Below are 16,514 nucleotides of genomic sequence, written 5' to 3'. Positions count from 1 at the left end.
GCAGTGCTTTCCTGGAGCCTTCCTGGGTGGCAGGTAGCCTCCAGGCTTGGGGAACCACAGGGGTCTTTCCACCCCCATCAACTCCTTGCAGGAAAAAAGGCAGGGTCCAGCGCCTCTCAAGAAGTCCTGCGAGGAGGGGCTGCGACGCTGACACGCCAGCCACCCGCTCCCAGACCCCAGGGAGACAGCTTAGAAAGAAGGCATTCGTATGTGAAAGGCAAGGATGATTTTTATTTATTTCCCTATATCTACAATTTAAGTTGAGGTAAAATATAAGGAACATAAAAATGCCTATTTCTGCTACCATGTAATATAATTTCCCATCGTGAATATCGTGAAAAAGCTAAAGGAAGCTAGGCCGTCACACTCTAGCTTTCGACAGCTGGTATCTTACAACCCTTGCCCTGGCATACAGGAGCGTCCGGCTGCACTCCCCGCGGGCACACGCGGGCGGGCGGTCACTGCAGTGCCACAGGCAGAATCAGAGACGAATGACAGACAGCCTGAGCCCGACCTGAGCCGGAACAGTGCTCCCCGAGAGTCCTGCGCATCCGCAGGCTGAGGGTGGACTTTGGGGTCACCCAGCTCTGACCTCCGGGGGTGCCCTGGGCAGTGTGCTTGCCAAAAAGTCACCGTGGAAGAGCCTCTGAGGACGTCCTCTCTAGTCGCGTGTGGGGACACTGACCTCACACCGACCGCCAGGCAGCGCTTCTCTTCATTGTGGTGGAAACAGGAACAGTGATGGAGGGCTCAGGAAGGGGCTTAGTCAAATATACAGACACTGGCCTCCCTCGGCACGAAGGAGAGCTGCGAGCGGAGGGTCGCCGAAATGATTTCTCAAATAGAAAAACTAAAGAACTGACTATCACAGGCATTCTCTTCGCTGCGGGAGCTGCGATGTTCCGGCGGGAGAGACGCTCGCTTGATTGGGAAACGCACAGCGCGGCGGACCTCCTTACACCCGACGAGGCCCCCCGCCAGGTCCCGGGCGTCTTCCCAGCACGCTACTCGATTCCAAAGCCAGCCAGCCAGCCACTGCAAACCTACAGTCACTCTGCTCTTTAATCAACTCACAGATCTGCTGAAAAAGTAGACATTTCTATCTAAAAGTAGAAAAACAGGTTTGTATAGAAGGTATTTCTGTTATACAAGTATATTACACAGCATGGGGCAGGAACGGGTCCGAAAAGCTCTTCTCAACCACAGGCGCTTTAAGCTGAGGAAGGAGAGGAAACAGCCAAGTGAGCAAACGGGTTAACGGGGTGACACAACCCACCACCATCACCCATCACAACAGCCCGGGGCAAATCTGTGCTTAAAGGGTGGGGGCATGTCTGTGAGGGAGTTTCTGGGTGAGGTTAATTGAGCTAGGAGACCCACGCTAACTGTGGGTGGCACCATCTCTTGGGCTGGGTCCTGGGCTGAAGAGAAAGCTGGCTGAGCTTGGGCACTCATCACCCTCTGCTTCCTCACCGTGGAGGCCGTGTGCCCAGCTGCCTCGAGCTCTTGCCCCACGCCTGCCCCCACATGATGGGCTGTGACTTGAACTAAAGCTGAAGGAAACCCTTCCTCCCCAAGTTTCTTGACACAGCCACAAGGAAAGCCACTAATACAGGTTAAAGCACTCATGAAGGATCCCAAGCTCCAAGTCCAAGACTATGAGGCGGACCAGGCAAATACTCAGAGGAGCTGTTGGAAAGTGCTTCGCCTTGGGGCCGGCGAGCCTCCCGACAGGAGCCTGGTCCTGCTCAGCAAGCCTGGCACAGAGAGCTGGGCTTAGAACCGGGGAGAGGCAGACTAGCAGAGGGGACACCGACCCTGGGGGCACTCCAGGGAGGACACAAGGGTGACCTATGATTCTGGACCAAAACAATTCTCTGAGGGCAAAAAAGTTTTTCTAAAAAAAAAAAAAAACAAAACAAAACTAGGGCTGGAGAGATGACTCTGTGGTTAAGGCGCTTGCCTGTGAAGCCTAAAGGAACCAGGGTCGAGTCCACAGTACCCATGTGGCCAGATGCACAAGGTGGAGCATGTGCCTGCACTGGTGCACCCATTCTCTCTTTCTCTCTCTCTGCCTCTTTCTCTCTCTCCTCAAATAAGTTAAATTACTTACTTACTAACTGTTAACTTACTTACTCTGTGTGTCTACAGCACACCAGGGCCTCTTACCACTTACGCCACTCTTTGGGCCTGTCTCTTATGTGGGTGGCTAAAGAGATTTTGCAAACAAGCCATTTCCCAAACCCCAACATCGTCTGGAGAGAGAAACACAGGAAAGCTTGCTCGTTGGGCCGGTGAGTGGCACCAGCTCCTGTGCAGGCAGAGGCACAGGCAAAGCAGGGCGGCACAGGGTGAACTTACCTGGGAGGGAAGAGTCTACCACGTGGGGTCTGGCTCCTGCTTGATCTGAGAGCTTCCATCTGTCTCTTTAATTTCTGCCAAGAGAACAGGGAGGGGGGTGGTCAGCCCCACTTGCAATATCGCAATATGCTCCTGCCTGCTCATGTATCCATCCACACAAACCGAGTTGCTAAGGCAGGCCCTCAATTCTCAATAGCACTGCTTCCGGGTATGGGATTTTGATTACTGTTTGTTTTGCAGTGCTGGAGAGGGAACCCAGTCGCCCAGCTCCCACATGCAGGCAAGCACCCTACCACAGAGCTGTGCCGAGCTCATGCACATTTGCTACTTTTCTATGCTGTTAATCGTACACCCTATCTATGTGGCAGAGGAACCACTCACCAGCTCTACCTCTTGCCCAGACAGAACCACATGGAAGAAGCACAGTTGATACCCCCCCAATCCTCCTCCTGAGTCCCAAGTTATCGGTGACTCACTTCAGACCTCCATAGCTTCACTGCCCTTACCTTCTGTTGCTGGACCCTCCACCTGGCTTGGCTCAGATGATTCTAAAGAGAAATACACATGATGACTTCTTTTTTTTTTTAATTAAAAAAATTTTTTTTTTATTTATTTGAGAGCAACAGTCAAAGAGAGAGAAAGAGATGGGGGGTGGGGGTGTGGGAGAATGGGTGCACCAGGGCTTCCAGCCACCACAAAGGAACTCCAGATGTGTGTGCCCCCTTGTGCATCTGGCTAACATGGGTCCTGGGGAATCGAGCCTTGAGTTGGGGTCCTTAGGCTTCACAGGCAAGCGCTTAACTGCTAAGCCATCTCTCCAGCCCGACTTTTCTTTTTTTCCAAATGTTTTATATGTTATTTTCTTACACGGGTACTGGGAATGAACTCAGGTCCTCATACTTGCAAGATAAGCACTTACCAATGAGGCATCTCTCTAGCCAAAGGCTGATCTTTAAACCCTTTAAAGAACCCAGACAATGGACTAGAAAGATGGCTTAGAGGTAAGGTGCTCTCCTGAAAGGCCAAAGGAACCAGGATTGATTTCCCAGGACCCACATAAAGCCAAGATGGTGCACGTGTCTGGAGTTTGTTTGCAGTGGCTGAAGACCTTGGCATGCCTATTCTTTCTCTCTCACTCTCTCAAATAAAAAAAAAGGGGGTGGGGCAGAAAAAAAAGAACCCAGAAAATGCCAGGTGTGGTGGCACACACCTTTAATCTCAGCACTCAGTAGACAGAGGTAGAAAGATGACTGTGACTTTAAGGATAGCCTGGCACTACAGAGTGAGTTCCAGGTCAGCCTGGGCTAGAGTGACACAATACCTCAGGGGGAAAAAAAAAGAAAAGAGAAAGGGAGGGAAGGACCCCCCCCCCCCCGAGATGGAACACCCACACAAGCCCTCAGATTCCTCTAAATTCCTAGCCTTTGTGAGATGCACAAAATGGGTTATGTGTCTGGAGATTGTCTGCTGTGGGAAGATGCCCAAGCACAACTATATCCTTCCTTTCTTTCTTGATTACTCTCTCTCTCTGTATCTACCTCTGTTTTAAATAAAGAAATCACACACAAACAGAAAAAAAAAAAAAAAACAACAACAAAAAAAAACCCACAAAAAAACCCTTTAATTAAAAGCTCGAGCTGGGCATGATGGCGCACGCCTTTAATCCCAGGCCTCTGTAGGCAGAGGTAGGATAGCCATGAGACTACATAATGAATTCCAGGTCAGCCTGGGCTAGAGTGAGACCCTACCTCAAAAAAAAAATTTTTTTTAAAGGTGGGGGGCACTGCCGGCGTGGCGGCACATGCCTTTGTTTAATCCCAGCACTCAGGAGGCAGAGGTCGGAGGATCGCTGTGAGTTCGAGGGCAATGTGAGACTACACAGTGAATTCCAGCCAGGCTGGAGTAAGACCCTACCTTGAAAAAACAGGCAAAAAAAAAAAAGGGGGGGGTAGAGGGGATGGCTTAGTGGTTAAGGGGTTTGCCTGAAAAGTCAAAGGTCCCAGGTTCAATTCCCCAGGACCCACATCAGCCAGATACACATTCTCTCTCTGCCAAATAAATAAATAAATAATTTTTTTTTAAAAAGCTCAAGGGTTGGAGATGGCTCAGCAGTTAAAGGTATTTGCTTGCAAACTTGGCCAGCCCAGGTTCGATTCCCGAGTACCCATGTATAGCCAGATGCACAAGGTGGCACATGCGTCTGGCTTTCATTTAAAGTGGCATGAGGCCTTGGCATGCCCATATTCACTCTCTCTCTGTCTCTACCATAAAAAGGACTGGGGGGTTGGAAAGATGGCTTAGTGGTTAAGGCACATGCCTGTGAAGCCTAAGGACCCAGGTTCGATTCTCCAGGTCCCACCTAAGCCAGATGTGCATGGTAGCACATGCATCTGGAGTTCATCTGTAGTGACTAGAGGCCCTGGCATGCCCATTCTCACTGTCTGTCTCATATAAATAAATCTTTTGCTCAGTGGTTAAGGAGTTTGCCTGCAAAGCCAAAGGACCCAGGTTGGATTCCCCAGGACCCATGTAAGCCGCCAGATGCACAAGGTGACACATGTCTAGAGTTCGTTTGCAGTGACTGGAGGCCCTGGTGTGCCTCGTCTCACTCTCTTTCCTTGTCAAATAAATAAATTTAAAAAAATTAAAAAAAATTAGCACAAGCTGGGCAGGGTAGTCCACACTTTTAACCCCTGCATTTGGGAGGTTATCACAAGGGGATCACTGTGAGTTCGGGGCCAGCCTGGGCTACAAAGTAAGTTCCAGGTGAGTCTGGACTGGAGTAAGAGCCTACCTCAAAAAAAAAAAAAAAAAAAAAAAAAAAAAAAAAAAAAGGTGCACACGCTTTTAATCTCAGCACTTGGAAGGCAGAAGTAGGACTGCAGTGAGTATGAGGCCAGCCTGAGACCACACAGTGAATTCCAGGTCAGGCTGGGCTGCAGCGGGACCCTACCTCGAACAACCAAAACAAACAAACAGGGCTGCCTTTGAAGCCTAAGGACCCAGGTTCAATTTTCTAGGTCCCACATAAGCCAGATGTATAAGGTGGCACATGTATCTGGAGTTCTTGCAGTGGCTAGAGGGCCTGGTGTGCCCATTCTCATTCTCTCTTTCCCTTTCTGTCTCAAATTAAAAATAAAGAAAAAAGAAATTGGTGGCACACATAGTAAAGTGAAAAACATTATACCACTATACCATCATGGGCATGCCAGTAATCCCAGTACTAGGGAAGCTGGGGTAGGAAGCTCACCCAGAAGGAAAAGTACAGGCAAGCCGGACACCACGGTGCCTTATTCATTTTGTCCTGGCTACGAGTCTCCTGACACCAGGTCTGTAGCCCTGGGCCCTGAGTCTGCACTCCCAGCTCAAGTTCAAGCTCGTTCACGGGCCTTCAGTCATGGCAGCTAAGGAGGAAACCAAGACTGTCTACGTGGCTCCCCCACAGCAGGCGGTGGAAGCAGGGAGCCCTCACCTTGTATCACGGGGCCTTCTGACTCGTTCTGATCGACCAGCTCTGGAAAGAAAGCACACGGCTGCGGTGAGGACCCAGGGACGCACGGCCACGGCTCAGCTTTCTTGGCCACAGAGCCTCTTTCCTCCCGACCGTTAAGAAGGGAAGGGACGTGAGCGCTCTAGCAGGTCACACGCGGCTCCACTGCAGACGCCCACACGTGGACGGGAACACAGTGGAGCGCTGTAAACGTGCACCTGGGCGCGGCCGAACAGAAGATTACACTCTTTTTACAAACTCAAACGATACAACCGGCAGATGAACCGCAATCAAAAATGATTCAGCTCTCTGGACTGCCTGACCACTCATGAACCTGCAAGTTCTGGTGAGCTTCCCCTCATCTCGCCCCAACCCCCACGTGGGCTCTCTCTACCACTTTTTTTTTTGTTTGCTTTTCCAAGGTAGGGTTTTGCTCTAGTCCAGGCTGACTTGGAATATACTGTGCAATCTCAGGGTGGCCTCGAATTCACAGCGATCCTCTTACCTCAGCCTCCCGAGTGCTGGGATGAAAGGCGTGTGCCACCACACCTGGTTTCTAACTTTCTTTTTATGGTTTTTCCAGACCTACCATGTAGGTTCTCAGACCATGTGAGTGTATTCATTTTCCTTCCTTTGGCTCTACACTTCCCTGAATAAATACAGTAATAATAATAATAATAAAAAGACTAAATGAAAAAACTATCACAGGCCTTTTTCCGATTTGATTCTTCCTTCCTTCCTCTCTCTTTCTTTTCCTTCTCTTCTCTTCTCTCTCTTTCCTCCTCCCTTCCTTTCTTTCTTGATAAGGTTTCTTGTAGCCTAGCCCCAAACTTACAAGGTAGCCAAGGTAAAATTTGAACTTCTGATCCTCCTGCCTCTTCTTCTAGGTGCTAGGATTATAGGTGTGTTTCATCATGCCCAGAGCTTTTGCAAACTTTTAATAATAAAGTTAACAGAATAATACAAAACATAATAGCATAATTAAATCTTGCTTAAAACACTACATGAAGGCTGGAGAAGATGGCTTAGGGATTAAGGCATTTGCCTGCAAAGCCAAAGGACCTTGATTCAATTTCCCAGAACCCATGAAAGCCAGATACACAGGAGCGCATGCGTCTGGAGTTTGTTTGCAGTGGCTGGAGGCCCTGGTGTGTCCATTCTCTCTCTCTCAAATAAATAAATAAAATAAAATAAGAAAATACTACACGAACTGCCCAAACCATCTGGGAATGGGGACGCCCCTTGCAGCTGTTCTGTTCTGTCAAAGGCATGTGAACAGATGACATGCCATACACTTCGCAGATATCACCATAGCTATCTAAGCCATGCGTGGTGGGCATCTCCAGTCCCAGCACTGGGAAGGCTGAGGTAGGACCATCCCCATGAGTTCAAGGCCAGCCTAGGCTGGAGCGAGAAGGGTTATGCTAACGCAGCTAAGCCTCATGCAGACCTCCTTCTCTCAACCCACCCCCAGGATTCCACAACATGGGTCCAACAGCAGGCCCCAATGCCAATGCCTGCTGCCCTGCACACAGGGCACACCCTGCTCCCGGTGGCCAGGGTGAAGTGCCTTCCGACACAGCCAGCCAGGATATTCCTCATCTTCCCAGCCTACACAAGGCTTTGCTGGAACCTCTCAGTTTAGCAGAGAGCTTGCAAGCCCACTTTATATGATCACATGTGAGCCGCAATAGGTATAATTATTACCATCAATGACTAAATAAACCCAGGCCAAGAAACATTAAGAAACCTCTAAGGGCTGGAGAGATGGTTTAGCAGTTAAGTGCTTGCCTGTGAAGCCTAAGAACCCTGGTTCAAGGCTCGATTCCCCAAGACCCACGTGAGCCAGATACACAAGGGAGTGCACGCATCTGGAGTTCATTTGCAGTGGCTAGAAGACCTGGCGCGCCCACTCTCCTCTCTCTCTGCCTCTTTCTCTCTCTGTCTGTCGCTCTCAAATAAATAAGTAAAAATAAACAAAAAAGTTTTAAAAAAAAGAAACCTCTCGATTTTTAGAAGTACAACATGCATTTTGCTTTATGTTAAAGAATAAAACAATTACTTTCTATAGTTACTGGTGGGGAGGAAGTATCATGTTAAGACCATGTAACATACCAACCCAAACACACACTCAGATCCAGAGAAACAAAACAAAACAGAACAGAACACAACAAAATGTCAGAAAAAATACTCACGGTTATTAATCACAAGTCCTGGAAATGGCCTAAAGAGAGAAAAAAATTTCATATGGCAATAGTTTATTTGTATTCTATGAGAGTGTTGTTTGCTTATTTAAATAATACTGAACACGTATCACTTGTATACTACACTGATATTCTCTATTACTCTGTGACCTTGTGGAATAGACAAGTAAGATATAAGGGTACTTATCAGTGCAGTCCTTTTGTTTTTTTCTTTGACATAGGGTCTCATGGATCCCAGGCTGGCCATGAAACCTCTTACGTAGGTAAGGATGGCCTCCTGACCCTCCTGCCTCTATCTCCCTACACTGGGATTACAGGCATAAGACACCTTGCGTGGTTTATATGGTGCCAGGAAGAACCCAGGGTTTGGTGCATGATAGGCAAAAGCCTTCTACCCACTGAGTAGGTAGGGTCTCACTCTAGCCCAGGCTGACCTGGAATTCACTATGTAGTCTCGGGGGGCCACGAACTCACAGTGATCCTTCTACCTCTGCCTCTTGAGTGCTGGGATAAAAGGTATGCGCCACCACGCTTGGCTTATTTCCTTACTTTTTTATTTAAAAATTTACTCGAGAGAGAACAGGCACGCCAGGGCTGCCAGCCGCTGCAAACTCCAGACACATGAGCCACCTTGTGCATCTGGCTTACATGGGTCCTGGAGGATCAAACTTGGGTATTTTGGCTTTGCAGGCAAGTGTCTTAACCGCAAAGCCATCTCTCCAGCCTCTATGTGATATTTGCTAACAATAGCTCTACTTGGGGTCGATGTGTTGGCTGCGTTAGATGGGCATGCACTGTTCTAATTACAGAAAGCACAGCTAGAGTAGAGTCACTGCTAGAAAGAAAGTGTCACAGAGAAGGGGAAGGAGCAGAGAGGAGAGGATGCTGGTCAAAGGCCTACGAAGGAAGGCTTTGGCCTCTGGAAACTCTGTTTTGTTATGTGGGTCAAACTCGGGACTCCCAGGGAAAGGGTGCAAAAAGACACCTTGGCGAAGATACGTGAAGTGGGAAGACATCAGCATCCCAGGCCAGATCTTCAGCAGACAGAGGGAAATGGACAATGAACCAACTGGGTAGATTTCATTTCATTCATTCCCATGTATGTATGTATGTATGTATGTGTATATACATGTATATACATACATATATGTATGTATATGTATATGTTGTTGTCGATGCCTTTCTTTAACTTTATTATTTATTTGAGCGAGAGAGAGGGAGAGAGAGAGAATGGGCGTGCCAGGGCCTCCAGCCACTGAAATCAAACTCTAGATGCATGTGCCCCCTTGTGCATCTGGCTGATGTGGGTCCTGGGGAATTGAACTTGGGTCCTTTGGCTTTGCAGGCAAATGTCTTAACTGCTAAGCCATCTCTCTAGCCCTATTGTTGTTGATGTTGCTTTTTCTAGGTAGGGTCTCACTCTAGCACAGGCTGACCTGGAACTCACTTTGTAGTCCCAGGCAGGCCTTGAACTCCTACTTCTGGCCTCCTGAGTGCTGGGATTAAAGGCGCAGACTACCATGCCCAGGTAAATATTTTTATTTACTTGGGGGGGGGGGGGAGAGAACGGGTACAACAGGGCTTCCTGCTACTGCAACAAACTCTAGATATATTCGCCACTTTGTGCATCTGGCTTTACATGGGCACTGGGGACTGGAACTGGGACTGTCAGGCTTGGCAAGCAAGTGCCTTTAACCACAACCTCCACTAGGTGGATTTCTGATTAACAATACTTTTGGGGATAGAAAATTTACGATAATGAAGGATTTCTGGTTAGGGAGATGTCACTTTTGGGGGGGTATAGAGAAGGGACAGGATCTTGCTCTGTAGCTCAGGCTAGCCTTGACCTGGTAGCAATCCTCCTGCCTCAGCCTCCTGTGGGCTGGATGACAGGAATGTAGGAACAAATATGGGCACTGGTACCCCCACGTTGAGGCTGGAGGTCAGCCTGGGCTGGAGTGAGGTCCTGGCTCAAAACAAACCAAAGGACTCAGTTGGATATGGTGGCTCAGATCACAGAATTTGAGAGGCACAGGCAAGAGCAGCATTGTGAGTTTGAGGCCTGCCTGCTCTACACAGTGAGTTCTAGGCCAGGGACAGCTCTCTAGAAGTCAGCCGAGAGGCTGGGAGCGCAGCACAACAGCAGCCTAATGAGGAAGAGGCTCTGGGTTTGACCCTCAGCCCTGCCGTAGCGACAACGACAATGCCAGCAGTTAGCTCACCTCACGTCCAACCGTCACGCAGAGCCAGCCTCTCAGTACTGAGGAGCTTCCTGCCGACTCCTCCAACAGCACTCTAGAGAACGGCTCAGCCCGCGACCGCGACCGCGACACTGCTCTGTGACAGCAGGGCCCCGCTCACCTGATGACGGTGAACTTGATAAACTCCGCAGAATCCAGGATCCTTCTCATGGAGCTGATCTCCAGGTAGCTGGGGGCCTTGAACGACACCCCCGGGGGCATGCCGTCGACCACCACGCAGCCAGGGTTGATGGTGATCTTTCTGTAGGGAACCTTCACGGGGAAGCCCATTCCGATAGCTTCTCCTGCAAGGAGACGACAACGAAGCAGCAGAGAGCACCCTGTCACTTTCCAAAGAATTTAGGATGCGCACGTCAACTTTTCTCTGCGGCATGTGTGCGTGCACGCGTTGTGCATGTGCGTGTAGGCCCAGAGGGTGGTATTGGGTGTCCTTCTTAGTTGCTCCCTGCCTTATTCTTTGTTTCTTTTGGATTAAAAGAAAATTATTTATTTATTTGTTTGAGGGAAAGAGAGGAAGAGGCAAAGAGAGAAAGAAAAGAGAGAGAGAGAGAGACAGGGAGAGAGAGAGAGAAAGAAAGAGCGAGAGAGGTGGTTGCACCACAGCTTCAGTCACTGCAAACAAACTCTAGACGCATGTGCCACCCTGTGCAACTGGCTTTTACATGGGCACTGGGGGTACTGAAACTGGGTCCTTTGGGTTTGCTGGCAGGCATCTTAACCATTAAGCAGTATCTTTAGCCCTATTTTGGATTTTCAAAAGAAATATTTTATTTATTTGAGAGGGAGGGAGAGGCAAATAAATAAAGACAATGGGTGGCTGGGCATGGTGGCACATGCCTTTAATCACAGCACTCAGCTAGTGAGCCCCAGGACTTCGCCGTCTCTGCCGCCCCGGGTGCTGAGATTACCGGCGCACCTCCACGGGCACAGGTGCTGGAGATCTGAAGCCAGTACCTCACCGCTGCGCCGCGCCCAGCCTGACCTTCTCCACTCACTAGTGTGTATACAGCCAAACAAACTTAAGCTTGAACCTTAATTTTACCAACTTCGATACTAAGAGTAATTTCACATTTTCGTTTTTAAAAGATATTCAGGTGTGGTAGTGCATGCCTTTGATCCCAGAACTTGGAAGGCAGAGGTAGGAGGATCAATCAATGTGAGTTCCAGGAAAACCTGATACTACATAGTGTATTCCGGGTCAGCCTGAGTTAGAGCAAAACCCGGGCAGGCCAAATGAGCCAACGGATGTAATATCCCTTATGGGGGAAACCGAACACTCACTAATTGGACTTGAGCCCTGCTCCATGGGAGAGAATACATGCATAGGAGTGTATTGCCTGCTGGTATCTGGCTAAATGCACATATATATGCTCACCAAAATGCCCAGTAACACTTCTCTTTGTGTGTGTGTGTGTGTATACGTGAGTGTTTTTGGTTTTCCAAGGTAGGGTCTCACTCTAGTCCAGGCTGACCTGGAATTCACTGTATAGTGTCAGGGTGGCCTCGAACTCATGGCGATCCTCTTAGCCCTGCCTTCCAAGTGTTGGGATTAAAGGCATGTACCACTACATCTGGCTTTTTTTCCCCCCCACAAGGAGGGGTCTCACTCTAGCTCAGGCTGACCTAGAATTCATCATGTAGTCTCAGGGTGGCCTTGAACTCATGGCAATCCTCCTACTTCTGCCTCCCGAGTGCTGTGATTAAAGGTGTGCGCCACCATGCCCGACCCCATACCCATATATTAGTGCTACTCTCACTTTTGGTTAGAGAAGCTTCTCTTTTCAAATAGTGGTAACCTCAGGGATGACTCAAAAGCACCACAGTGCTGAGAAAAAGTCACAGAGAAGGATTCAGCACTGAGACATCTCTATCACACCCTCCAAGGCTCAGGGTCCATTGCAGAAGAGGTGGCAGAAAGAATTTAAGAGCCGAAGGAAGGGTAAGACTGCTTATAATGCACTCTTGCAGACACAAAATGGCCTGGATATCCATGACCTCGCAGTGCCTGGCACAACCTACAAAAGACCCTCACAATAGGAGGAAAAGATGATGACATCAAAATAAAAGAGAGACTAATTGAGAGGGGGAGAGCACACGATGAAGGGGAGATTTGGAAAGTAGGGGAGGGTAGGGAAGGGAATTATCATGGTTTATTGCCTATAATTATAGAAGTTGCCAATTACAAAAAAGAAAAGAAACACACATACACACACGCCTCAAAACAAAAAAGGCAGAGTTGTCCTAACTTCAGAGGCTGGTGAGATGGCTCAGCAGTTATGGTGCTTGCCTAAAAAATATTATTTTGTTTATTCACAGAGAAGAAGAGAAAGAGAAACTATGAATGGGCATACCAGGCCCTCTTGCCAGGGCAAAAGCGTTCCAGATGCATGCACTGTGTGGAGCTTGCATTAAGTGGTACTGGGGATTTGAACCTGTGCTGGCAAACTTTTACAAGCAAGCATCTTTAACTGCTAAGCCATCTCCCTGGCCACATTTCTTATTAAAGAAAGAGCAAAACACTTGTCACAGCTCCCTGACCATCAACAGAGGGCACCTGTTAAGCCAAGCCTCCGCACTCCTTACGAACCAGAGTAGACGGCAAAACTCACCGAACTTGCGGCTGAAGAGGTCGTTGACCTGCTCTCGGAGCTGCCTGGCCTTTTCAACTTTCGATAGCCTTTCGTTATCGTCATCTGAAATAAAGTGGAGTCCCAAAACTCAACAGGGTAATAACCTTTTTTTTTTTTTTAAGTATTTTATTTGTTTATTTGAGAGAGAAAGAAAGAGAATGGGCTCGCTAGGGCCTCCAACCTCTGCAAGTGAACTCCAGACACATGTGCCAACTTGTCCATCTGGCTTTATGTGGATACTGGGAAACTGAACCTGGGTCCTTTGGCTGAGCAGGCAGGCACCTTAACCACTAAACCATCTCGCCAGCACCCCCAAGCAACTTATTTTTGTTGTTGTCTTTGTTTTGAGGTGGGGTCTCACTCTAGCTCAGGCTGACCTGGAATTCACTATGTAGTCTCAGGGTGACCTTGAACTCAAGACAATTCTACCTCTGCCTCCCGAGTGCTGGGATTAAAGGCGTGCGCCACCACATTCAGCTTCCTCAACCAACTTTTTATGTGGGCACTGGGGAATTAAACTTGGGCTTTCAAATTTTGAAAGAATGTGCCTTTAAACAATGAGCAATCTCTCCAGCCCAGGAATTGTGCCTATTTTTAGAAATATTTTTATTAACATATTTCATTTTTATTCATTTATTTGAGAAAGAGAGAGAGAGAAAGAGACAGAGAGAGGGAGGGAGGATGGGTGCGCCAGCTCCAGCTGCTGCAAATGAACTCCAGCTGCACAGACATGCGCCTGTGCATCTGGCTTGCACGGGTACTGGGGAATTGAACCTGGGTCCTTTGCCTTTGCAGGCAAGCACCTTAACTGCTAATCCATCTCCCCAGCCCTAGAAATGGTTTTTAAGTTACAATATTAACAAGAGAGAAAAAAATTACAACCACAAAATGGAAAGAAAAAAAACCTGCACACTGACTGACAATACTCCACCCTTACTGCTGTCAGGTTTCTTTCAGGACCGAGCAGAGGGACGAGGGCAGTGCCGGCTGAGCTCAGCCCCGAGCAGGAGAGCTGGCCTGGGAGCGGGAAGCTGAGCACAGGGCCTGGCGGCAGCTGTTACCAAGTGCGGGGGAGTCACCCGTGCCACTCTGCAGGTATTCCATACCTGGAATGGTCACCTGGATGATGTTAAGGTCTTCCACACCTGACGCAGTAGTATTCACGCTGGGGGATGAATTTATTTTCCCTGAAAGTGGAGACGGGAGAGAAGAGTTTAAACCTCAAAGCCTCCCAGGACCCAACACGACAAGCTAGCAGGGGACCTCGAGCCGACACTCTGACCAAGGTGCCAACGCTGTGATCATTCATGCTGATGTGACCAGCTACCCGTGGGGCCTAGCCTGGCTGGCTCTGTCTCGGCGGCTGCTCTGTAAGGAATGCTGGGCATGGGGACACTCACGGGGCGGGCTCTTGGAGGAGGAAGAGGAGGAGGAGGAGGTGCTCTCCTTGATGGCTGTCTCGAACATCTCGGGCCTACAAGCAAGAGGGAAGGCACGAGGTGAAGACCAAGTAGGGACACCACTGCTCCAAGATGGAAAAAAAAAAACCAAAAAACAGCGTCCCCAAAACCAATGCACCCAACATGTCGCTCACCTCCTCCTCAACTGCCCCAGCATTTGGGCCTCTCTGGATACACTACTTTCACTCTTTTCTTTCCATGGAGACTTGTCAGTCCCAAAGACAGCAGGAAATGCAGGGAGAGGTGAAGCATGGAGCCAGGCATCCTGCTGTGCCCCTAGGGAGGCTCAGGCCTCAACCACTGCCAATTCTACACCTGGGGGGAAGGTGGCTGCTGTCCAGGGCCACATAGCTTTCTCTGGTCATGTGACAGCACTCTGGGGTGACTCAAAGGCACCCTACACCTAGTAAAGGAAGCCCGAAATTCACCTCAACTAATTCCATGTCCCACCTGAATATTTATTATTTTAATCCAGCTATTCCACTGATTTCAATCATTAGCCTGGTTAATTGATTTATGTTCTGGCAAATACAGAAAAATTGAAGGCTGCAGAGACTGCTCACTGGTTAAAGCACTTGCTTGCAAAGCCTAAGGACCCAGGTTCAAATATACAGTACTGCATAAAGCCAGATACACGAGGTGGTCGGGAGCTCATTTGCAGTGCTACAGGCCCTGACATGACCTCTCTCTCCCTCTCCCTTTTTCTCTCAAATAAGTAAATAATAAAATTATATATATATAGGCTGGAGTGATGGTTTCGTGGTTAAGGCACTTGCCTGTGAAGCCTAAGAAACCAGGTTCTACTCCCTAGAACCTGTGCACAAGGTGCACAAGGTGGCAAAAGTGTCTGGAGTTCAACTGCAATGGCTAAAGTCCCCGATGTGCCAATTCTCCCTCTCTCATTTTATTTATACATACATACGTGTGTGTGTGTGTGTGTGTGTGTGTGTGTGTGTGTGTGTGTGTAAAAAATTAAGAAGATTTGATAACTTGGGGAAATAAAAGGGGCTTAAAAAAACCAAACCAAGCCAGGCATGGTGGTACACGCCTTTAATCCCAGCACTCAGGAGGCAGAGGTAGGAGGATCGCTGGGAGTTTGAGGACAGCCTGAGACTCCATGGTGAATTCTAGGTCAGCCTGAGTTAAGAGTGAGACCCTACCTCGGAAAAACAAAACAAAAAACAAAAACAAGCCAGGTATGGTGGCACATGCCTTTAATCATACTTCTTTCTGACAAGCGTGCCACCACCACGCCTGGCATTGGCCCCCCGCCCACATCTTTTCTTTTTGGTGTTTGGAGACAGGATCTCACATTGCGCAGGCTGGCACCCTATGCCCAGCTCTAACCTAGAACACCTATTTCAGCAGAGTATAAGACAGCTGCCGATGCAAACCCAGGGGCCCACCTCCCAGTTTCGAGCAGCTCGCTACACCCCACCCCACCACGCTCACTTCTTAATGATGAACTTGATCTTGGCCTTGTTTCGGAGGATCTTCTCCAGCCGGGGAATGCCGAACGTGGACGGTCTTCGGAATGGCACCCCCTCAGGCAGGCCTTCCACATAAAAGTCTTCGGGGAAGGACTCGAACAGCGCGAACGGCACCTTCACAGCTTGTTTCAGGCCCAGGGCCTCGCCTGGGAACACACGCGAGTGGCACTCAGGCCGGCGCAGCCGCAGCGCCTGCCAGCTACGCAAGCACGCGCCTACGGTCGGCCTGCAGCTCGTGCTGCTCGGTAAAGTGGGCCGGATTCCCCCGGACGGCATTTGGACTGCTGACTGCTTACTCCTCCTCTACTCAGAAAGGCTGGGCGGCACGGGCGTCTCAAAATAAACCTACCGCATTTCTCATTGAAAAGATTTTCAACCTTCTGTTTCAGGTCGGTGATCTTGGCGTTCCAGGCCTCTGCAAAAGGAGAGAGACAGCAGGGGTCCCAGTGTTAGCAAGTGCTTCCCGGGGTCACTGGGGACTCTGCCCTAAGCTTTTGGATGGCCACAGTGTGGCAGTCTCCCCAGTCCTGATTAACTGTCCAGTTTAACAGTCCTGTTAAACTGACATATTCCTAATACTCTGGCTACAAATACATGACTCGATGGAAATAACAGTGC

The 16,514-nt window shown here is 49.0% G+C and overlaps 1 protein-coding gene across 15 annotated transcripts in view; it reads right to left on the bottom strand.

Moving 5' to 3' along the window:
• Positions 1-207: 207 nt before the first annotated feature.
• Positions 208-16,514, bottom strand: part of Gtf2i (general transcription factor IIi) — a 108,137-nt gene continuing 91,830 nt past the window's right edge. For 14 of the 15 annotated variants that reach the window (XM_045142592.1, XM_045142599.1, XM_045142595.1 and 11 more), the window contains 11 exons: positions 16,246-16,311; positions 15,859-16,042; positions 14,347-14,420; positions 14,053-14,133; positions 12,926-13,009; positions 10,417-10,600; positions 8,047-8,075; positions 5,834-5,875; positions 2,868-2,909; positions 2,362-2,435; positions 208-1,216 (listed from right to left, as the gene is read on the bottom strand). In XM_045142592.1, the coding sequence (XP_044998527.1) occupies positions 2,377-2,435; positions 2,868-2,909; positions 5,834-5,875; positions 8,047-8,075; positions 10,417-10,600; positions 12,926-13,009; positions 14,053-14,133; positions 14,347-14,420; positions 15,859-16,042; positions 16,246-16,311 (845 nt within the window). In that variant the 3' untranslated portion in view covers positions 208-1,216; positions 2,362-2,376. The remainder of the gene's footprint in view (positions 1,217-2,361; positions 2,436-2,867; positions 2,910-5,833; positions 5,876-8,046; positions 8,076-10,416; positions 10,601-12,925; positions 13,010-14,052; positions 14,134-14,346; positions 14,421-15,858; positions 16,043-16,245; positions 16,312-16,514) is intronic. The other variant, XM_045142594.1, reaches the window with a different exon arrangement.

The sequence above is a fragment of the Jaculus jaculus genome, chromosome 2 (genome assembly GCF_020740685.1).
Source record: "Jaculus jaculus isolate mJacJac1 chromosome 2, mJacJac1.mat.Y.cur, whole genome shotgun sequence".
Classification (NCBI taxonomy): domain Eukaryota; kingdom Metazoa; phylum Chordata; class Mammalia; order Rodentia; family Dipodidae; genus Jaculus; species Jaculus jaculus.
The sequence above is the reverse complement of the archived record's forward strand: the minus strand, read 5'-3'. Positions and strand labels throughout refer to the sequence as shown.